Here is a 22,911-nt window from a genome sequence, read left to right as displayed (position 1 = left end):
TGCCTATCAAACAAAGGCTAAAGGCTAACAGCCAAATATGCAAGAATACACACCATACTTACCTTTTTAGGTTTCAGATACCTTTTATTCAGGATTATTTTTTTCTACTTCCCATCCATTTTTACCTGCAAATTTTGTGGTTTTTTTTTTAAATTGCTGAATAATCGTCCATTGTTTAAATATGGCACATTTTCATTATCCATTTATCTGTTGGTGGACATCTAGTCTATTTCCAATTTCTGGGTATTATGAATAGTGCAGCAATGAACATGAATGACTAAGTGTCTAAGTAGTAGGATATAGAGTTCCTTGGGTATATGCCCAAGAGTGGTATAGCTGGATCTTAAGATGGATTGATTCCCAACTTACTGAGGAACCACCATATTGATTTCCATAGTAGCTGTACAAGTTTTCAGTCCCACCAGCAATGGATCGGTGTTCCCTTACCCCTCATCTTCACCAACATGAGCTGTCATTTGTTTTATTGATTATGGCCATTTTGACTGGTATAAGATGAAATCTCAAAGTAGTTTTGATTTGCATTTCCGTGATGGCTAAAGATGTTGAACATTTCTTTATGTGATTCTCAGCCATTTGTATTGTATCTTTTGAAACTCTGTTTAGTTCTGTACCCCATTTTAATGGTGTTTTTTTTATTGATGTTCAATTTTTTAAATTTTTCATAATTTTTAGATATTAGCCCTTTATCACATGATAGTTGGTGAAGTTCTTTTTCCATTCTGTAGCCTGCTGCAGAGGCTTCTAGGTTTCATGAGATTCCCATTTATTAATTGTTCTTAGTGTCTGCTAATGGTGTTCTGCTCAGAAAATCTTTTCCTGTAGTAATGAACTCAAGGCTATTCCTCTTATCAGTGCCAGTGTATTTGACTTTATGTTGAGGTGCTTGATCTACTTGGAGTTGTCTTGTGCAGGGCGATAAATATGGACATATTTGTAATCTACATGTAACCATCCATTTTGACCAGCACCATTTGTTGAAGATGTTTTTTTTTTCCATTGTGTGTATATTTCTGGCTGCTTTATTAAAAATCAGGTATCCATAGGTGTATGGACTTCTGTCTGGGTCTGTTTTGTGCCAATGCTACTCTGTTCTTCTTAGTACAGCTCTGTAATAGAATTTGATTGAAATCAGGGATGGTGTGATACTTCCAGCAGTTCTTTTATTATTTAGGATTGTGTTAGCTATCCTGTTTTGTTTTTGTCTTTTGCTTTAAAGATTTATTTATTATGTATACAGTGCTCTGCATGTATGTCTGCACATCAGAATAGGGCACAGATGTCATTACAGGTGGTTAAGAGCCACCATGTGGTTGCTGGGAATTGAATTCAGGATCTCTGGAAGATCCTTCAGTGCTCTTAACCTCAGAGCCATCTCTCCAGCCTATTTTTTTTAAATGTTTCAATATGAAGCTGAACATTGCACTTTTGATTTCTGTGAACAATTGTGTTGGAATTTTGATGAGGATTGTATTGAATCTATAGATTGCTTTTGGTGGGACAACTATTTTCTCTTAGTCCCCCAGATTCATTTTCATAGGAGACCTTTCCATCTTTATTTGTCATTTTCTTTCCTTAATGTGTTAAAGTTTTTATTATATAAATGTTTCATTTGTTTGGTTAGAGTTACACCAAGATTTTGAGGCTATTGTGACAGACACTACTTCCCTGATTTCTTTCTCAGTCTGTTTGTCATAGTAAGACTACTGATTTTTCTGTGCTAATTTTCTATCCTGCTACTTTGCTTATTGTTTATCCCCTATAGAAGTTTTGTGGAGTTTTTAATGCCATTTATGTATAAAATCACATTACCTGTAAATAAAGATGCTTTGACTTCTTCCTTTCCTATTTGTGTCCCCTTGATTTTCAGTTGTTTTATTGCTCTAGCTAAGACTTCAAGTACTATATTGAATAGATATGGAAAGAGTGAAAATCTTCATCTTGTTCCTGATTTTAGTGGAATGGCTTTGAGTTCTCCAATTAGGTTGCTTTTGGCTGTGGGCTTGCTATAAATTTTTTTTTCTTTTTTCTTTTATTTTATTTTACAATACTCTGGGGAGGCCTTGATCTGGAGGAGGTGGGAATGGAGGGTGGGCTGGGGGGAAGGGGAGGGGGCAGGAAGGGGGAGAACAAGGGAATCTGTGGCTGTTATGTAGCTATAAATTTCTTATTATATTGAGGTCCCTTGTATTTCTAGTCTCAAAGATTTTTACCATAGAAAGGAGTCTTGGAGTTTTTTCCAAGGCCTTTTAATAAGATGATCATGTGAGTTTTTTGTCTGAGTCTATATGGTGAATTCCATTTATCTTGACCAGTTTTTATTCAGTAGTAAATTGTTATATTTCTGGTCCATTCTGGATTTCATCAACAACAGAAATTTATACACTTTCTGTTGTTGCTGAAATCCAACTTTAATTTTTGTTCTGTTTTTCGAGACAGAGTTTGTCTGTGTATCTCTGGCCATCCTAGAACTCGCTCTGTAGACCAGGCTGGCCTCCAATTCAGAGATCCACCTGTCTCAGCCTCCGGAGTGTTGGGATTAAAGTCATGAGCCAACACCACTTGGTGTTGGTCCAGCTTTAGTCCAGATAGGATATAAGATGTTATTTCAGTTTTCTCGTATCTATTGAGAGTTGGCTTTGTGTCCAAGTATGTTGTCTATTTTGGAGAAAGTCCCACAAGCTGCTGAGAAGATGGTATATTCTTTTGTGTTAGGTATATTTGATTTATGACATTATTTAACTCCAGCATTTCTGTTTAGATTATGTCTGAATGACTTGTCTGTTGGTGAGAGTGATGTATTAAAATCTCCTGCTCTCACTGTGTTGAGGGTCAGTATGTGATTTAAGCTATAGCAGTGTTACTATTATGAACTTGGTTGCCCTAGTGTTTGTTGCTTAGATGTTAAGAATATCCTCTTGGTTGATTCCCCTCCCTCCATTGAGTATGTAATGTCCTTCCCTATCTCTTCACATTAGTTTTAGTTTGATGTCTATTTTGTCAGATATTTAAATGTTGACACCAGCTTACTTCTTATTTCCATTTGCTTAGAATATCTTTTTCCATCCTTTTACCCTGAGGTGATATTTTTCCTTTATGTTAAGGTGTGTTTCTTGGATACATCAGAAAGATCCTGTTTTCTAATCCATTCTGTTAGTTGGTGTCTTTAGGGATGTGAGGAGAGTAAGACCATGATGTTGGGGAATTATCTGTGAGCAGTGTTTGTTGATTACTGTTATTTTCTTGTTATGTTTTTTTTCTCCCTCTTTATTTTTCTGGTCTGGAATTATTTATTCCCTGTGTTTTCTTGACCTCTCTAGGTTGTAGTTTTCCTTCTGGTGCCTTCAGAAGACCTTGATTGGTAGACAGATGCTGCTTAACTTTGGTTTTATTATGGAATGTTTTATTTTCTCTATGTATTGTGATTGATAATTTTGCTGAGTATAGTACTCTGGGTTGGCATGTGGTATATGTGTTTGTAGAACATCAGTCCAGATAGGCCCTTCTGACTTTTAGAGTCTTCATTGGGTGTTATTCTCATGGGTCTGCCTTTATATGTTACTTGTTCTTTTTCCTTGTAGCTTTTAATATTCTTCTGTTTGTTTAGTGTTTTGATTATTATGTGTCATTCAGAAATTTTTTTTCCTCGTCCAGTCTATTGGGTGTTTTGTATGTTTAAATGTTTTGTTCAAAGTATTTTCTGTGCCTTTGACCTGCTTCTCTTCTTCCTCTATTCTCTGTTGGTGAAGCTTACCTGTAGCTGGAAGATTTCCTGTGTCCTAGCTGACTGCCAGCAACAAATCTCTCCCACTTGCGTCCCCCAGTTAAGCACACAGAGGCTTATATGAATTATAACTACTTGGCCATTAGCTTAGCCTTATTACTGACTAGCTCTTAGACTTAATTTAACCTATGATTCTTATCTATGTTTAGCCACGTGGGTTGGTACCTTTTCTTAGTTCTGCCTTGTCACCTTCCTGCCTCTGTGTCTGGCTGGCGATTCTTGATTCAGCCCTTCTTCCCAGAAGTCTCCTTGTCTGCTTGCCCTGCCTATACTTCCTGCATGGCTAATGGCCAATCAGGATTTTATCTATCAACCAATCAAAACAACACACATTCATAGCATACAGAATGATATCCCACAGCACTTACCTCTGAGGTTTTGTTTAATTTGCAAAATTTTTATTTCCAGTTTTATCTCAGTTTGGGTTTTTCTTGGTGATTCTATTTTTACTTTCATTTTTCTTGAACTTTTTTCCCACAGACTTCATTAAGGAATTTAGTCATATCCTCTTTGATGTTCTTGAACATAATAGCTGTTGTGTTTATAATAGCTGGTTTGAAGTCCTTGTTAATGTTTGTGTTTGTGTCTAGTCATCTGGCATTGGCATGATTGAGGTGATTATAGGTGTTAATATCAGGTCTTGTCTTTGTTGGGTGGTTATTCCATTCCTTGGTTTCTTTTGCCTTCTCTGGGTATCACAAAAGTGTAGCTGTGGGTTGTCTGATATTGGGTGCTTCTGCAGGTTGATGGTTGACTGAGAGGTATGGAGGGTTGACTGGGAGAAAAGGCTGAAGAGGGAGGGGCTTCAGGAAAGACAAAAGTATCCTGTCCACATCAAGAGGTAGGGTTCCTAGGGAGTTAGTTGGAAGTGCGGTGGGAAGGGATGATCCTGCAAGAAGGTTGAAGACAAAGAATAAAGTGGAGAGACGGATGAAAGGGTTAGGAGGCCCTTGGGTCTGAATTGGAGTCTCCAGTGAATGGAGTTGAGTTGGGAGGGGAGGCATCTGTAAGCAACCTGGCTGAGGATGAGAATGGAATATGGAGATGGTAATGGAGGACAGGAAGGGAAGGATAGTGTAAATCACCTACCTCGGTCTGCCAGGTATACCTATTTGGAGGAACTGGGTAGAGAGTGTTCCTAAGGTTGAGGCTGACAGAAAAGAATGGGGATAGGCTGGGGATGGGTGAGAGGGTCCACAAGAAGGAGGAAAGGTGAGTCCACATGAAGTCCTTGTGTAGTCCCCCAGGGATGGGGTTAGTGTGGGAGAAGAGCCACCTGTAAGCAGGTTGCTACCGGTCTGGGGATGAGCCTAGAGAGACTATAATGGAGGATAGGAAGGAGAGTGAAAATTGCCTTTGATTTCTTTGTTTCCCTTTATTCAATTATATTTCTGTATTTATTAAAGTCTCTTCAGGACAGTGGACCATGTTCTGTGCCTCAAGACACAGTTACCTCATACAACTATCCCCAGAAGGTAATCTTCATAGTATTACCAAACAGTCATTTACAGTAAGCTAAATATAAGAAAATGAATTCTTTGCCTTCAACATAATTCTGAGCAGCTGCTTATATTCCATTAAGTATTATTGTGCCTTCTGTTCAACCTGGCACAGTGATTAATACATTTATTTAACAAGTCACTTAAATGTCTACTGCTTCAGACACTGTTGTGTGGTCTACTGTGAACTTCTTATGAATAAGTCAAAAATAAATTACTTTTCAAGTCTCTTATTTACTGAAACATAAATTGGAAGTTGGCATTTACAAAGGTAGCTGAATCTGTAGTGCTGAAAAGGAGAGTATGATCCAATAGATCATCCAGTAGATCACCAAAATTTTGAAATGAGTAGAGAAGAAATGATTGAGGACAGAGCAAAAGTAGAAGAATGTATTGAGACTCTGGAATGAGAACATTTCCAGTAACAGTAAATATGGCTGTTTCCAACGAGGTCAAGCAATGTAAAGATTAACCAGACTGTAGCAGGCTTTGATTGATATGACTTCATTTTAGATGATCTGACTGGGTAAGAGCCATTTTGTGGTACTCAGAAGAGAAATGGAGGCTGCCAGTGAATACAGTGTTTAAGAGTCTGTTATTTTTATTTTTATTTTTTTTTTCGAGACAGAGTTTCTCTGAGTAGTCCTGGCTGTCTTGAACTCACTCTGTAGACCAGGCTGGCTTTGAACTTGGAGATCCCCCTGACTCTGTCTCTCAAGTTCTAGGATTAAAGGCGTGCACTATCACTGCTCAGCCTGTTAGTTGTTTATTATATTTATATACATTTCTGTATACCATATGTCCTGGGAAAATAGTATGTTCTCTTAAAGAATTTGGCACCCAGATCGGAAAATAAATGTTTAAGTCATCCAGTTAAACTTAAACACAAAGCATCTCTTCTGCTTAAATGTTTATGTGGCTAAATATGTGTACATAAATGAAAATGAATATATTTTACAAATCTGTTGAGGAGAAGTTACTGTTTTGGGAATATGGCAACTAGGCAGATAGAGAATAGGAGTTGGAAGGAAACTTTCCACCATCCCCAACTTTTGGCCTTATTGTTTGATATTAATGTATTATCAGAGATCCTGCAAAAGAAGTAACTATATATGATTTGCATACAGATTGGTTTCTCAATGTTGGGTCACCAGGAAAATTGCAATTTCTTGAAGTTAGGTTCAGAGAAGAAACAAATACAATTTGAGAAACTAAACTTAAGAATTTTAATCTTTCTTCCCCTTAATAGATGTTAGAAAATTCTACAGCAATTAGAGTTTCCTGGGCCAGCCATGTTCCAGTTCCAGTCTTACCTAACTGTGCAGCAGGAGATAATCAAACTATTAGTACCTCTGATGTTTCCTCACAGAATGCCATACAGCCTGTCTTTGTACCTCCACCTGCACAAGACAGTCAAGGTAGGCTATTAGTGTTTGCTTTGGAAACCTTTTTGTACTCACAAATATGTACATACTGTTATTCTAATTATTAGATGGAAGAAACTAATGAAGTGATTCTTTTCCTTCCACTTTTATGTGAATTTCAGGAATCAAACTTGGGTCACTAGCAATTCATTGTACACACTGAGTCATCTTGCTAACCCCATGAGTTATGTTTTATTACTTGAGGATTGACATTGAGATAGTTATTTTATACTATAAATTTTTTAAAAGTTTATTATAAAACCTCTACCCATGTAATAACTCCTTGTCCTGTGACTGTCATAATAGATACTAAACTCTAGAATTTAAGGAATCTAAGATACTATAATACTGGTTTTACTACCCACTAGCTGTGTAATTTTAGACAAGTTATGGACACAAATTACTGTGACCTTGGGAATGCCAACAGTACCTGTTTATGGAGTAGTAGCTAAATATTAATGAAGTAATATAATTTAAACTTTTAGAAAAGTAGTAGCAACAGCATAGCTTTTCCATCTGAGTCTCCACATATAAAAATGGAAAAATAAAATCCAGAGCCATAAACAGCATCTGCAAAAAAAAAAAAAAAACCCTCAAAAAACTAGTGATCTGGTTTCCTTACAGAGTTCTAAAGGAGCTGAGCTAATAATTCACTTAGAGCCAGATGTGGTGGTTGCACACCTTTAATCCCATCACTAGGGAGGCAGAGGCAGATGGATCTCTGAGTTCCGAGCTATCCTAGTTTACAGAGTGAGTTCCAGACAGCCAGTGGCTATACAGAGGAACCTTGTCTCAACAAAATAAAAACAAAGAAAGCAAAACAACAATAAAATTTCCTTAGAAGGTAGAATGGTCAATTTGGAAGCATAGAGAGAGGTTTGATCTGTTACTAAGTGAGGCACTTTGTAGAAAGGATTAGAGCAGTTTAGTTTCTTTTCTTTTTTTTTTTTTTTTTTGGTTTTTTGAGACAGGGTTTCTCTGTGTAGCTTTGCGCCTTTCCTGGGACTCACTTGGTAGCCCAGGCTGGCCTCGAACTCACAGAGATCCGCCTGGCTCTGCCTCCCGAGTGCTGGGATTGAAGGCGTGCGCCGCCACCACCACCCGGCTTTAAAGCAGTTTAGTTTCTAAGAACCCACAGAATGGATTCTATTCTTTCAAGGGTGTACTTCTTCTCAAAGAAGAAAGCTGCTTTAAGTAGAAGGATAAAATTGATCAGGATGGGGGAAAAGATTGGGTCTATTCCTAGTGAATTCTAGAAAACATGTTTTTTGAACACTGCACAAAAAAGAAAACTCTAGAGAATTGGGAAAGCCACCTTGTACTTTACCTCATTCTCAATTTTATAAAGAGAAATTTCACACAAATGTCAGCATAACTAAAACAAAACATTTAGGTCGAACTTCATACACAAGTATAAAGTAAAATGATGGAATTTGTAGAATGAGAAGGAGATCATTTCGATAATGAAAACTATAAAGAGCTTAGGGAGATAAGTACAGTTAGACAGTGCTTCAAGATGAATGAGTATATAAGAAAGGAATCTATAATTAAATAATATCCAGGTGTGGTGGCACACGCCTTTAATCCCAGCACTCAGGAGGCAGAAGCAGCGATATCTCTGAGTTCGAGGCCAGTCTGTTTTACAAGGTGAGTTTCATGATGGGGCTTATTACACAGAGAAACCCTGTCTCAAAAATACCAACAAAACAAAACAAAAAAGGTAATGATTCGAAAGTGACATGTTGCAGTTAGGTAAAAGAGATGAAATAATGATAGAAATCCCTGAAGGAGAATACTGAAGGGAACGGAACAAATACTAAAATGTGTAATTCAGAAAACTTTGTTGAAACAAAAGAAACATGAAATCTTTGAAACATGCATAATAGCACCTTGCAGAGATGAGAATATCAACACAGAACATCCAACATTAGGATAGTCCAGTAAGATTCATTTTCTAGCACCCATATGGCAGTTCACAACTGTCTGTATGTAACTCCAGTTACAGGGACATCCTTACACTAACATACATGTAGGCAAAATATCAGCAATGAACATAAAATAAAAATAAATAAATCATTAAAGAGAAAGTTGCACTAAAATCGCTAGACTTTAATGAAAAAAATATAGTCTTTTGAGAATCTATGTAAAGAGCCTGTGGAATATAAGGAAATAACTATAATTAACAAACTTGGACAGCAATACTTGATGTAGGAAGAACATGAAATGAAATTTACAATATACAAAAAAGGCTGGCAAGATGGTTCGAACACTTGATCCCCACATGAAAGATGTGTCATACATTCTCACTGTACACGTAACACACACACACAGACACACAGACACACACATACACACACACACACACACACACACACACACACACACTCTTAAGCTTGAGCCTAGCTAGTCTATATAGCAATATATCAAGTTGCAGTTCAACCAGGACTGCATACATAGTAGAGGGAAAAATGGGTGATTATTGTATTACACATTTATAAGGGATGTCAGTTATGGCAGACTAACACCCTAGTTTCTTTAAACTTGATTCTCTCAGGTTTCTGACAGCTTATTTTGCTACTTCTAGGTCTAGTAGTTGGTTTGTACCCAGTGATCATAAATCACATTTTTGTTTTCAAGTAATTGGCCTTACTTCATTTTCTTGGTAATGGCCATTAAACCTAGAGCCTTGTGCATGCTAGGCAAGCACTTAGTTATTCATCCCTAGCTCTGTTTTCACATTTCATTCTGCTACAGAGTCTCACAAAATTGCTTAGGCAGGCCTTGAATTTGAAATCATTCTGCCTTGTCCTCCCAAGTAGCTGAGATTACAAGTTTGTTCTGCCAGACCCATACTCCATTTGCTTTTATAAAAACATAGTATGATTTGTTTTGAGTGCTTGTTTTAAAAGAGACAAGGAAAGAATTTTGTTGGAAACCCCATTTTATAAATGCATCCAAACATTAGTAGATATTCTAATAATTAAATTACTTTTCTAAAACTATGAAATTAGACATTTCTAAATTTATCAAACAACTCCAAAAGACAAATTGTTAAAAGTGGCTGTGTAGTTTAGCTTTAATACAATTCACTTCCTATTGTCCAGTTCTTTGAATTTTTCACAGATGCATTGTTATGTAAGCAACACCACAATCAAGAGGATTGTTTTTTACCTCCTCCCAAAAAATTGCTTATGATTTTTTTTGCTTTGATATCATCTGTAGATACATTCTTATTACTGTTAACTGTATAAAAGGTATGAATGTATTATTAGCATTGCCAGTGAATGGAGGCAAAGTAGATCCCTTTCTTGCAAAATTTTCAGAGTAAAAAATTGAGCTTGTGGATTGTTTTTAAGCTAAATTCTGTGTCTTATAGCTCTGAATTTAATCCTTTATTTAATGATGAGATGAGACTTTCTGTGCCTTCTAGTGTTAAAAATATTATGTATTGAGGGGTTGGGGATTTACCTCAGTGGTAGAATGCTTGCCTAGCAAGTGCAATGCCCTGGGTTCGGTCCTCAGCTCCAAATTAAAGAAAAAAATTGTGTATCTAGCACAGCTTTGAAGTTTGATACTTTAATTTCTAAATTGACTAAAATTGTTCAAATAAATTTGAAGGATTATGCCATTTAGCATTGATCAAAATAACAGATTTTTAACTATATATGTAGGTATTTTAACTATGTTGGAAACATACTGTTTATCATCATAGAGGTTTAATATGCAAACAATTATTATATTATATTTCAACTTTGTATTAAAGGTAACTCCTAGATGAATCTCTTTAAACTATAGTAATAGATATAGAATGTTACAAGGATAAAATATTGTATCCAGTCCATTTTTTAAAGTCTGTGTCTCCTCAGAACTAGAACTTGATAATTTAAAGTTCCCCACGTTCTTCTGAGGCTGCCAGGAGAATTTGTAAGGTTGCTAAAATCTCTACTGTATGTGTTTTTTTCTGTTGAGTTCTGTGTCTTATTATTTGACCAACAGTGACAGGTTACTGGAAACATCTTTCAATTTGCATCCAAGTGTTTCTCTCTCTCTCTTTTTAATTTAATTTAATTTTATTTTACAATATAATTTAATTCTACATATCAGCCATGGATTCCCTTGTTCTCCCCCCTCCTTCCCCCCTCCCCTTACCCCCAGCCCACTCCCCATTCCCACGTCCTCCAGGGCAGACTCCCCCGAGGATTGAGATCAACCTCATAGATTCAGTCCAGGCAGGTCCAGTCCCCTCCTCCCAGGCTGAGCCAAGTGTCCCTGTATAAGCCCCAGGGTTCAAACAGCCAACTCATGCACTGAGCACAAGACCCCCAAGTATCTCTTTAAGTCAACTCATGAGAATGCAGAGTTCTATGATTATATGGAGTGGGGACAAAAAAAGCAGGTCAGCTACTGCTTCATAAGGGGCAACAGTTGTGCATTGCTATTTCACATTTTATTTCTTTGTTATTGCTGACTGTCTGTAGTAATTCTCTGATTTCTACTGCTGCAGCCTATCTTCAGCCTCCAGGAGCAGCAGCAGCAGCAGTAGCAGTGGCAGCACCACTACCACCGCCTCCTCCTCCACTTCCTCCTCCTCCAGCTCCTCTTGAAGCAGGAGATGCATCAGGCTTGTCTCTACCCCCACCACTGCCACCTTATTCCTGTGATCCAAGTGGAAGTGATCTGCCCCAAGGTAGGGTATTTTGAAATTTGGTACAAGTTATTTAGGTTTGAGATCGTTTTTGAATCTAGAACATTTTCTGGATGACTGATGGGTGCAGAACCAAATGAGAGCAATTTGAGCATATAATTCTAGGTGGCTAACAAGGAGCAACTGCAAGTATCCTCTACAGAGTTAACTTTAACAGATAGTTGGATTGAATCATGACTCTTCCTCTGCTCCCCTCTTGTAGCTCCATGTCTTTCATGAAAGAGATTCACATGGATAGCTTTGTTTTTTCCTCAACTATTTTATTTTCAATTGGGAGGTAATATTAAAAGCTTTCTTGTATTTAAGTTCTTTCCCCAACTGTATGAAATTGTTAGCTTTTTGATACTTAGTATACCAACTGAATTTTGAGTATGTGGAGAAAGCTTCTATTCATCTGATCTGCTTTGAGTATCAATCATGTATTTCTGCTTCCTTCAACAACCAGCAGTGATTTTTTTTTCCATTGGAAATTCTTTGTTGCCCTTGAGTTTGGTAGTATTACTCAAAGAGAATTTTAGTTGAAAATTGTTAGCAACTTGCTTATACTTTCTTGCTTACAACATTTTCCTAATTTTTTTCTAGCTGCTGCTTTTTTTTTTTCTGAGTTCTTTCTAGCCCTGAACTAGTCAACAGGATTTTCTCCAACTCTGTTCTGTTCTTTTTCCATAAAAAACTTTTTAGTCGATTCTAAATCTATTTAGCTTTGTGCTCAGAAATTTTGGTTGCTTACTATACATTTTCACTTAGCTTTTTAACTTTCAAACTTAAATGGTCTCTAATGAAATTCCTCATCTTTTCCTTCTTGTCTTTCACCAGTCAACACAAAACATTTATTCCTCTTCTTGGTTTCATATTTTGTAAGTATTATTGTTGTTTCTACCTAATTTAACCCAATATCTAAATCCTGACTACTTTATTCTGTTCACCTTTGGTGCCCAAGTAGTATTCAACCATCATATGATGCTGATTTTCTATTTTTCTAGCATTTTATTGGGAAGGTAGATAAACATTATTGATTTTTTTCATTGATAATATAATTGCCAGCAAGATTATGTTGTTGATGTTTGACTGTTGTTTTTATCACATATTTGCTCATTGTTCCTTTTGTTCGTCTGACGGGAAATTAACCCATCTTGTTTTTGATGGCTTTAAAGGTAAATTGTATTTATCAGTAGACCTCCCAACCATAAAGGATAATGAAAATGAGTATATATACACAATGTACATAAAAGACAATCCTATAATTTGTGGACTAATCTAGAAGACATGCATAGTATTTGGTAAAATAAGCCAGGTACAAAATGACAAATACTGCATGTCTCAACTTATTTGTAAAGTGTGAAAACATACTTCTTATTTCATAGAAATATAGAATAGGATAGTAATTCCTAGAGGTTGAGAAGAATATAGGAGGATAAATTAATGAAGATTGATCACTAGGTACAGAATTACATATTATATGTGAGGACTGCTTTGGTGTTGTATTTGCACTGTTAGATATACATATATACTATGTATTTCAAAATAACTAAGAAAAGATTTTAAATGTTGTTATCACAAGGAAGTGGTGAATATTTGTAGTAAAGAATGTTTATTTAAACATTTAATTATTTTACAATAATTTAATTATTGTCCAATGTATTCATGTATTGAAAGATTCTATAATTTGTTAATATGTGTCGTTATGTATTCATTACAACACACAAAATCAAAAGTTACCCATGTAGCCCATTACTAATTAAATTATAAATATTGTTATTGTCTCAACACTTTGGTTTTTTTAATTAAAAAATTTTTTTGTTAACAATTTTTTTCCTGCATGTGCATATTCATGTATATGTTGCAACAACTTCGGTGGTTCCTCACATATTGCTTTTGTTTTTCTTGAGATGAGATATCATTGCCCAAGAAGTTAGCAAGTAGGCTTAGGCTATCTATCCAGCTAACGCAATTCCTGCCTGTTTTTCCAGTGCTGAGGTGACAAGTGTGTATTACCATGCCCAGTGTTTTTTGTATGAGTTCTGGGACTTGGATTTATGTCTGCATGACAGATACTTACCTCCCCAGATCTGTCCAAAAGTTTTCTGTGACCTCCCTGTCATTTTCCCCTAGATATCATCATTTCTCTGCTCTTTTGTTTTCTACCATGGGTTAGTTTTATATATAAATGTAACCAATATAGTGTGTAATTTGTACAGTGCTTCTTAAACTGGGCGTGAGTGTTTATCAGTGCTCTTTAAAATTAGTGATTCACTTGTTTTTTCCCTATGGTTAGTATTTAATTGAATATTCCTTATAAATTCTTACTTCATAAAATGTCTCTTGAACATATTCACCCCCCTCAAGTTCTCTCCTTAACACCTCTCAACTTTCCATCCCTTTCCAAACACTCTTGAGATTTCTTTTTTCTTCATTGCTCACAGAATCCAGTTGGTGTTACCCAGCTATCTTGGGATTGGGGGCTGCTCTGATGTGTGGTCATCCTCCCAGGAAAACTGACTATCCCCTTCCTAGAAGCTATTAGTGCTAATGCTCCTAAGCTAGTGAAGGGATTATGTAAATCTCCTTTCTCCTTTCTGTGCTGGGATTTTGTAAGGATAGAACTATGAGCTTTTGTATCATCATACCCTATAATATAATGGATTTCATTATGACATTTTTGTACTGTATATCATATTTTGACCATATTCACATTCCCACTATCATCTCCCATACTTGGTGCCTCCACTAGTTCCTTTTTTTCTAGATAGTTCCCTTCTGCTTTCATGTCTTTTTATATATGTATATGTAGTTGAGTCTAGATTCACATGAGACCAAACATGTGGTAATTGATTATTCCCAATGCATTACTCTTTATCTTTTTCTTCTTGCCCTGCTTTTAGATCCCTTCTGTCATAGTCATTCCTCTGCTACTTTGACGTTTCATTTTCTAATTTTGTTCTTTTAGTGCATCAAATACAGTTGGTATTAGGGTGTTAACCTTGGCATGGATAAATAAAGATAAAGAGTTCTGGGTTGGGTGTGGTGGCACATACCTTTAATTCCAGGGAGGCAGAAGCAGGTGAATCTCTTGAGTTTGAGGCCAGTCTGGTCTACAAGAGAGTTGCAGAACCAGGGCTACACAGAGAAACCCTGTCTTGAAACCCCCGCCCCCCAAAAAAGAGAGTTCTTACCCCCCCAACAACCCCCCCAAAAAAAAAACTTTAAAACTAGATTCTTCATATGAAAAGAAACATTTGTCTAAGTCTGGCTTATTTCACATACTATCTGTAGTGCCATCTATTTTCCAATAGATGTCATGACTTTATTCTTTATTGCTGAATAAGACTATTGTGTATATATACCACCTTTTCTTTATCCATTCATCTATCAATAAGTATTTAGGCTATTTCCAGATTTTGGTCTTTGTGAATAATTGCGTGTTTGTAAGGTTCATCATTCTTGTATATAGGTACCAATACTTAACACTATGTATAGTTTAATAATGCTCATTGTATGGTTATGCCACATTTATTTTCTATCAGTTGATGGAGATTTGGGTTGTTTCTACCTTTTGACCATTGTGATGATAGGTACTACCATAAACATTGGTGTGTAGGTTTTTGTATTGATGTTTGTGTGTGCCAGAGATTTACTTTCTGTTCTCATATTCTTTAGCTGGAGCATCTGGCTTTATATCCCCGTATGTTAGTCAAAATACATACTGATTCTTTTAAAATGGCAATAAATGGCCGGGCGGTGGTGGCCCACGCCTTTAATCCCAGCACTCGGGAGGCAGAGCCAGGTGGATCTCTGTGAGTTCGAGGCCAGCCTGGTCTACTGAGCGAGATCCAGGAAAGGCGCAAAGCTACACAGAGAAACCCTGTCTCAGAGAAAAAAACAAAAACAAAACAAAACAAAAAATGGCAATAAATGGATTTCCATAGGGAGGCTTTAGCTTATGAAAGGGACATTTTCCACAAATTCATCTTGTTAGTGGAACTTGGGCTATATTAATAATAAAAATAGCCGGGCGTTGGTGGCGCACGCCTTTAATCCCAGCACTCGGGAGGCAGAGCCAGGTGGATCTCTGTGAGTTCAAGGCCAGCCTGGGCTACCAAGAGAGCTCCAGGAAAGGCGCAAAGCTACACAGAGAAACCCTGTCTCGAAAAAAACCAAAAAAAAAAAAAAAAAAAAAAAAAATAATAATAATAAAAATATGTGTGGACGCAGGTCAGCCAGTTAAGTGCACTTATCGATACAATTAAAATACTCAGAATAGGGATGAGGATGTTTTTTCAGTGGTAGAATTTCTATGTAGTGTTTTCAAGGCCTTCAGTGTCCATGCCAGACATTAAAATAATACAGACAAAAACAAGAATACTGTGAATATTCCCTCTACTGCTGTACATCTAGTTTTGGCTAATTTATCAACTATTTGAGTTCTATACTTGGAGAAGTTTTATCATTTTAGGCTTTAATTCATTTCTGCCTGCCTTGGTTACTGTCCCCTCTCTTTGGAGTTCTGGTGGTAGTGTGTTATAGTATGTTATGATAAATCAAAACAAGATGACTATGCTAAGTTTCTTCAGTGGGCATCACTGCTCAGCATTAATAGAGCAGTTTATACTATGTAGTAGTGTGAGTAACTGAGGTAGAGGTGTAAAATTTTCATCTTAAGACAAGCAAGAAAATGTCTTTTCTAGCTGTTTTCTTAGTAACAGAATGGCATTACAGTAGCATCTGTCTAATACTAAGAGCAGAAATGAAGTTTGTATTGGGTGATTAAACCTTGTGTCACAAAATGATCATAGCTATGCCAAGTGAAGAAATAGTCCTTTAAAGCAGAATTGAGAGTTGTGGTAGTGTGTGAGATGGCTATGACTATCTATTTTAATAATTTGCAGGGAAAAGCTGTTAAGTAATCTAAATTGCTTATGTCAGTCTTATAAAAGTCTTTTTTTTTGTTTTAGATACAAAAGTTTTGCAGTACTATTTCAATCTGGGATTGCAGGTAGGAATAATACTAAAATTATTTTGATAAGTCCTGTGTTTAAATAATAATCTGTTTTGAGAAATCAGACTTTTGAACTTTAAAAGCCAGGAATACCGTGAATGTCTCTTATTTTCTCAAGAAATCTCTGAAGCTGATGTTGGTCAGTTTTGTACTTTAGCATAGCTCATTGTATTACTGTGAAATAGTGTTAAGTTGAAGAGAGTGGTGGCTGGTCTCTAAGCACAACTGCATATATATTAGGTTATGCTTCATACTTAACATCATATACCAGCCCTTCAGTGGCATATATCCAGAATGAGAATTATTGGTTTACTTATATCTTAGGGAAATTTCTGTATTCTATGTGAAAATCAGACTTAGTTCAATGACATTTAAATAACTTTTTTTTTTTTTGTTTTGTTTTTTTTTTTTTTTTTGGTTTTTCGAGACAGGGTTTCTCTGCGTAGCTTTGCGCCTTTCCTGGAGCTCACTTGGTAGCCCAGGCTGGCCTCGAACTCACAGAGATCCGCCTGGCTCTGCCTCCCGAGTGCTGGGATTAAAGGCGTGCGCCACCTAAATAACTTTTAAAAGCACCAAGTGCTAAACACTTTCCTGAGTTTGAAAGGTGTACATACTAGCCTACATCTTGTTATCACTGATAGGTGTTTTGGTTTGTGGAGCCAGGGATCATTTTTCCCCTTCAAATACACTTCACTTATAACTAATATAACCCATAACCAGATAGCATATTTCCTGAAAAAGAATGGTGGAGATGAACATTTAGCACATGATATTAAACTAATAGTCTCTTGGAGATGGCTCAGGTAATTCATAGCCCCTTGCAGTAATTTCCCTGAGACGTTAGACATCAGCAGAAAACCTTTTTCCTCATATAGCACGCATCTAAGTTAAGAGTAGTAGGGTAGGTATTTGTTCTTTGATATTATCTTTTTAAATGTAGTTTTAGGATTGATAATTACTTGTCCCTTCAGTTATTACACTCATGTGGAAACTTGGCTATACAATCCATAAGGCTGAGGCATTTAAAAATAATTCTCCTAGCCAGGCATTATGGTACATGTCTGTTGTTCTACCGACTCAAGAAGCTGAGGTGGAAGGATCACTTCAACTCAGGAGTGCAAAAGTAGATTGAGTAACATATAGAAACTCCTTCTCAAAAACAATCCAACAACCAACCCTGGCAGTTGTGGTGTACACCTTTAAACCCAGGACAGGGGCAGGTGGATCTCTGAGTTCCAGGACAGCCAGGGCTACACAGAGAAGCCCTTTCTTGAACCCCCTCTCAGAAACTGCTGTTTAAGTCACAGGAAAACTAGGAGATGAATGATAGATAGCTTAACACTTTTTTTCCTTTTTTATATTAAAGACAATAGTGTTATATAGTGTTCATTGTAGTATATTTGGGAACTTGTATTAAGAAAAGCAGAATTAGCAGGGTTTTTTTTTTTTGTATTTATTTTACAATACAATTCAGTTCTACATAACAGCCACAGATTCCCTTGTTCTCTCCCTTCCTGCCCCCCTCCCCTTCCCCCCAGCCCACCCCCCATCAGAATTAGCAGTTTTGATATCTTATAGGTTTTGAATTTTTATTTATTAAAAACCCGTATCACATCTAATTTTCTAATCATTTAACTTAGCATGAGTAGCTTTTTTGTCGTTTTTTTTTGAAAGATTTATTTTATGTATATGAATACTCTGTGTGTCTGTACACCAGAGGAGGACATCAGATCCCATTATAGATGATTGTGAGCCACCATGTGGTTGTTGGGTATTGAACTAAGGACCTCTGGAAGAGTGCTCTCAACTGCTGAGTCATCTCCAGCCTGCTTTTTTTTTTTTTTTGTCTTTAAATATTTGATAGCATGAATCTTTGCCTGTGTAGTAGTCTGCCATGGATATATAACAGTTGTCTCAGCTCCATATTGTTGAATACTTAGGTTTTTCAGTACTTTTTACTTTAAAAAGTAAGGCTACACGTGACATTTTTGTGTACAAGTCTGTTTATATCTTTGATTTTTTAAAATGTATCCCTAGGTGTAAATATGCACTATAGGTTGTATAAAAGATCTTAAAGTTATAAGTTTAAAAAAATCTCGGTACATATCAGATGTTACAACACCTGATTTCTTTAAGCTAGGAATTAAGACTAGAGAACAATAAGGATTTGCAGGTTTTCACTTGCACCTTTTCTTGCTCCAGTGCTATCATCACAACTACTTGCACTCCATGGTCTATGTGCCACATGGGCAGCAGCAGCAGCAGCCGCCACAGCAACAACAACAGCAGCAGCAGCAGCAGCAACAACAGCTTAATGGAGAGAGTTATTCAGATTGTACTGAGCAACCTCTTGTAGACCAAAGTGCTCCTCATTTTTACAGTGATGTAGTGAGAGCAGATGACACACAGGCAGAAGTATCAACAAATGGTGAGTATGTAATGAGATTGCTAGTAGGAAAGTCAGTTGGATTTTATTGTGTATAATTTAGTCTGCAGATATTTCATTAAGTCCATATGCTTTTAGATTATCAGTTCTCAAAAATATATGTAGATGCCTTGTGATCCTTTGAACTTTTTGAAAGGACCCATGCATGAGGCCAGTAGTATTTACAAACAATACTAAGATTTTATTTGTTCTTTCTCTTTGTGGTACTGCAGATTGAACACAGGGCTTCATGCATTCCAAGCAAGAGTTCTACCACTGAGTTGTAGCCCCATCTCATTCTTTGACTTTCTTAGTTACTTTTCTGTTGCTGTGAAGAGACACCAGAACCAAGGCAACTTAGAGAAGAAGAATTGATTGAGAACTTGCTTAAAATTCCAGAGCATTAATCTGTGATCATCATGGTTTGGGGAGCATGGTGGCAGGCATTCATGCATGACACTGGAGCAGTAGCTGAGGGCTTACATCTGATGCACAAGCATGAGACTGTGTGTGTGTGTGGGGGGGGGGGTGCATGAGAGTGAGCAAGCTTGCACTGACTGGGAATGGCCTGGCCTTTGAAATCTTAAAGCCCAACCCTTAGAGAAACTCTTCCTTCAGCAAGACCACATCCTTCCTAAACAGTTCTACCAACTACTAACCAACTATTCAAATATATAACCTTAGGGGGGCCATTTTCATTCAAACCACCACATTGACTTTGTGGCATTTGCATTCTCAGTACTAAAATCAACATGAATAAAACTATTGGTACCATATCATGGCAGTGGCATCAAGCTATACTAATAAACCAGTATGTTTTTTACTGCTACACTTTGTACAGAATTGTGGATTTTTTTATTTCTTCAGAGAGGTTCATTTAAAAAAAACTCTTAAGTCTCCATTCTTGCTAATTGTATTTAGTTTTCTTCATGATAAATATAGGAACCAGTCATGAAACACTTCTATAAACTAAATGAAGTTTGTTTTTATTTATTTATCTATTTTTATTTTTCCTTTTATTTTACAATACCATTCAGTTCTACATATCAGCCATGGTTGTTTTTTATTTTTAAGATTTATGTATTTTATGTATATGAGTGTTTTGTCTGCATGTATACCACCAGTACACCAGAATAAGGCACTGGATCCCATTATAGAAAGTTGTAAGCCAACATGTGGTTGCTGGGAATTAAACTCATGACATCTAGAAGAGCAGAGCAGCCAGTGCTCTTTACTACTGAGCCATCTCTCCAGTCTCTCTTTAATTTGTAGCCCAGGATATTTATTCCTTTTTGGTTTTTTGAGACAGGGTTTCACTGTGTAGCTCTAGCTGTCCTGGAACTCATTCTGTAGACCAAGTTGGCTTTGAACTCACAGAGGTCCGACTGCTTCTGCTTCTGAGTGCTAGGATTAAAGGCATGCACCACCACCTGGCATCCAGGACTTTAAATGTGGTCTTGAACTCATGATCCTCCTGCTTCCTTCTCCTTTGGCAGATTCTGTCTGTGTGTGTCACCACGGTCGGCAAATTTGATTATTAACTTAAGATATTTATTAGCTAACTGTTAACATGGAACATATTTTTCACCTTGAAGGAATGATAGACAAACATGGTTGGCCTGAGCATCATTTTCTCAAATGAAAATGTAGGCCTGTCAATTTAGGGAAAAAACGCAACTTGCTGAATTTACAGTGAAAGAAAATCTATGTTTGAAATAAAAATTAGAGGTTTTGCAAACTTGAACTTGTCATTATAAGTTTAACAGCTTTACAGTAATTTGAAACTCTTTTAGTAAGCTAGTTGGAGCTATTAGTAAATGTAGTTTCTTAAAAAGTATAAAGAAGTGTGTCTATGTTTGCAAGATCTTTGTAACTTGGTAAAAGTACTGGATTCCCAGTTACAAACAGATGATGTTTCCATTCCTGATTTAATTGTATGTATAAGCAACTTTTTAATACAGAAGATTTCAGACACTCTTTTGGTAACCTTGTAGAAATCATTATTCATCTCTAAAATCTTCTGCCAGGTATGGTGTGCTCCTTTAATCCCAGAACTCAGGAGGCAGAGGCAGGCAGATCTCTTCCAGGCTAGCCTGGTCTACATAGCAAGTTCCAGGACAGCCAAGGCTATGTAGAGAGACCTTGTCTCAAAAGAACAACAGAATTAAAATGTTCCTACTTGGAGTTGCTGTAATCTTTTCATGTATGGGTGTTTTTCCTGAGGAGTTCAGAAGAGGGTGTCATGGGTCTTCTAGAACTGGAGTTATAGATGGTTATGAGCTACCATGTGGGTGTTGGCCCTCTGGAAGAGCAGCAAATGGCACTGAAGCACTGAGCCATCTCTCTAGCCTCTGTGATCTTTAAAAAATGTTTTAATTACATTGTGTGTGTGTGTGTATGTGTGTATGTGAATGAATGTGTATGTCTGTGCCTTTGTGTATGTGTGCATGCCATGGTTCACATGCAGCACTCAGAAGACAACCCAAGAAAGGAGTCAGCTTTCAACCCTCCACCATGTGGGACACTAGAAATGTCAAGCTTGGCAGCAAGCATCCCCCCACTGAGCAGCTTTTCTGACAGGCCCTGTGTTGTTTCTTATAGTTAATACTATATTTAATTTTTCTTGCATGAGTATTCATTTACATCTAGTGAGTTTTTACTATAGAGTGTATATATATATATATATGTGTGTGTGTGTGTGTGTATCTATCTATCTATATATATATATATCTTTTTCTTTTCAGATACTTTTCCCATTGCTGATGCTGTACCTGTCCCTCATGGAGCAGTCTATTATCCAATAATGTCAGATCCCTATGGGTCACCTTTGCCAGGTTTTGATTCCTGCATTCCTGTTGCATCAGATTATCCCAATGTTGGCATGTGGCATCCAGTTGGCGCAGCATATGGTGGTTCTGCCCAAATCCATGGTGCTATAAATTCTGGGCCAGTTGGCTATATGCTTCTACCTAATTCACCTCATTATACACCTCAGAATTAAGATTTGGCAATATAAAATATTCTTTGCTGCCATTTTTACTTTTATGGTTGATAAATGTCTTATTCTTAAGTGGTTTAGGTGGTACGAATGTTCACTATTGTATGTCTTTAAAATTACTTTACTTTTGAAGTAAACTATTTCTTTAAAACAAGGGCATATCACTTATGTTATGAATAAGAAAATTGCAATGAATGTAATGGTCCCTATAATGAGCAAGTTCATTGTAGGCAGTTTTCTGTTAGCCAGCTTGTGAACATTGTACTAACTGATGGTGCCAACTGATAAAAGAAGGAAAACATACAAGCTGTTTTCTTATAATATAATGCATATTAATCAACTATTTAAAATTAATATGATTTCCACTTTTCAAGAAATTTAAGAGAGGGAAAGTTATGCTCCTAGCTATTTGTTTATATTAAATGAGACTTCAGGTTTAAGAATTGTCAGAACTGAATTGCAGTCTGATATTTAGTTTTGAAGTTACATGGTGTTCTGCTTTACATTTGCCACATATGGTATTGTTTAATACTGGATTCACATAAGTGTCCTGCTGCACAGTATTATAGTGTCCTTTGCACAATTTGCAGTAAATAAAAACTAGCATTTAAAATTGCCAAAATGAGTGGAGTTTTCTTTTTGCAACAAAGAGGGTACCAGATGTTTGATTATTTCAACATGTTTCTCTTGACATTGTGGTTACAAATGAATTTATAGCTTGAATTGGTGAGGAATAGTTGTAAGGCCACTTGAAATGTTATTTGATTTCAGCCCCATTGCAGTGAATACTAGCACTCTTGTGATTTTTTCCTGAGAATGTTCTGTTCAGGTTTTATTTTTGTTTTCAATTAAAGTTATTTTAGTTAGCCCACAAAGTATTGTGTTTCCTTGTGGCATTTTAAAACATAATTTGTTTTTGTTGGTCCTTCTGTTCCCGTCTTCTCTTCTGTCCCCTTTTGTCTCTCTGGCCCCTTGCACACTCCCACCTCAACAGTCTGCATTTTGCTTTCACAGCACATACATTCTTTTGTCTTTCTTCCCTTCCTCAACACTGATAATGTT

The 22,911-nt window shown here is 36.7% G+C and overlaps 1 protein-coding gene across 5 annotated transcripts in view; it reads left to right on the top strand.

The window, feature by feature from the left end:
• Alg13 (ALG13 UDP-N-acetylglucosaminyltransferase subunit) overlaps window positions 1–22,471 on the top strand; it is a 65,735-nt gene extending 43,264 nt beyond the window's left edge. For 4 of the 5 annotated variants that reach the window (XM_076561647.1, XM_042269684.2, XM_076561646.1 and 1 more), the window contains 6 exons: window positions 5,209–5,277; window positions 6,551–6,719; window positions 11,230–11,412; window positions 16,383–16,423; window positions 18,629–18,854; window positions 21,596–22,471. In XM_076561647.1, the coding sequence (XP_076417762.1) occupies window positions 5,209–5,277; window positions 6,551–6,719; window positions 11,230–11,412; window positions 16,383–16,423; window positions 18,629–18,854; window positions 21,596–21,852 (945 nt within the window). In that variant the 3' untranslated portion in view covers window positions 21,853–22,471. Of the gene's footprint in view, window positions 1–5,208; window positions 5,278–6,550; window positions 6,720–11,229; window positions 11,413–16,382; window positions 16,424–18,628; window positions 18,855–19,084; window positions 19,680–21,595 lie in introns of those variants that run through there. The other variant, XM_076561648.1, reaches the window with a different exon arrangement.
• The last annotated feature ends 440 nt before the right edge of the window (window positions 22,472–22,911 follow it).

This window comes from Peromyscus maniculatus, chromosome X, assembly GCF_049852395.1.
Source record: "Peromyscus maniculatus bairdii isolate BWxNUB_F1_BW_parent chromosome X, HU_Pman_BW_mat_3.1, whole genome shotgun sequence".
NCBI lineage: Eukaryota > Metazoa > Chordata > Mammalia > Rodentia > Cricetidae > Peromyscus > Peromyscus maniculatus.
The sequence above is the reverse complement of the archived record's forward strand: the minus strand, read 5'-3'. Positions and strand labels throughout refer to the sequence as shown.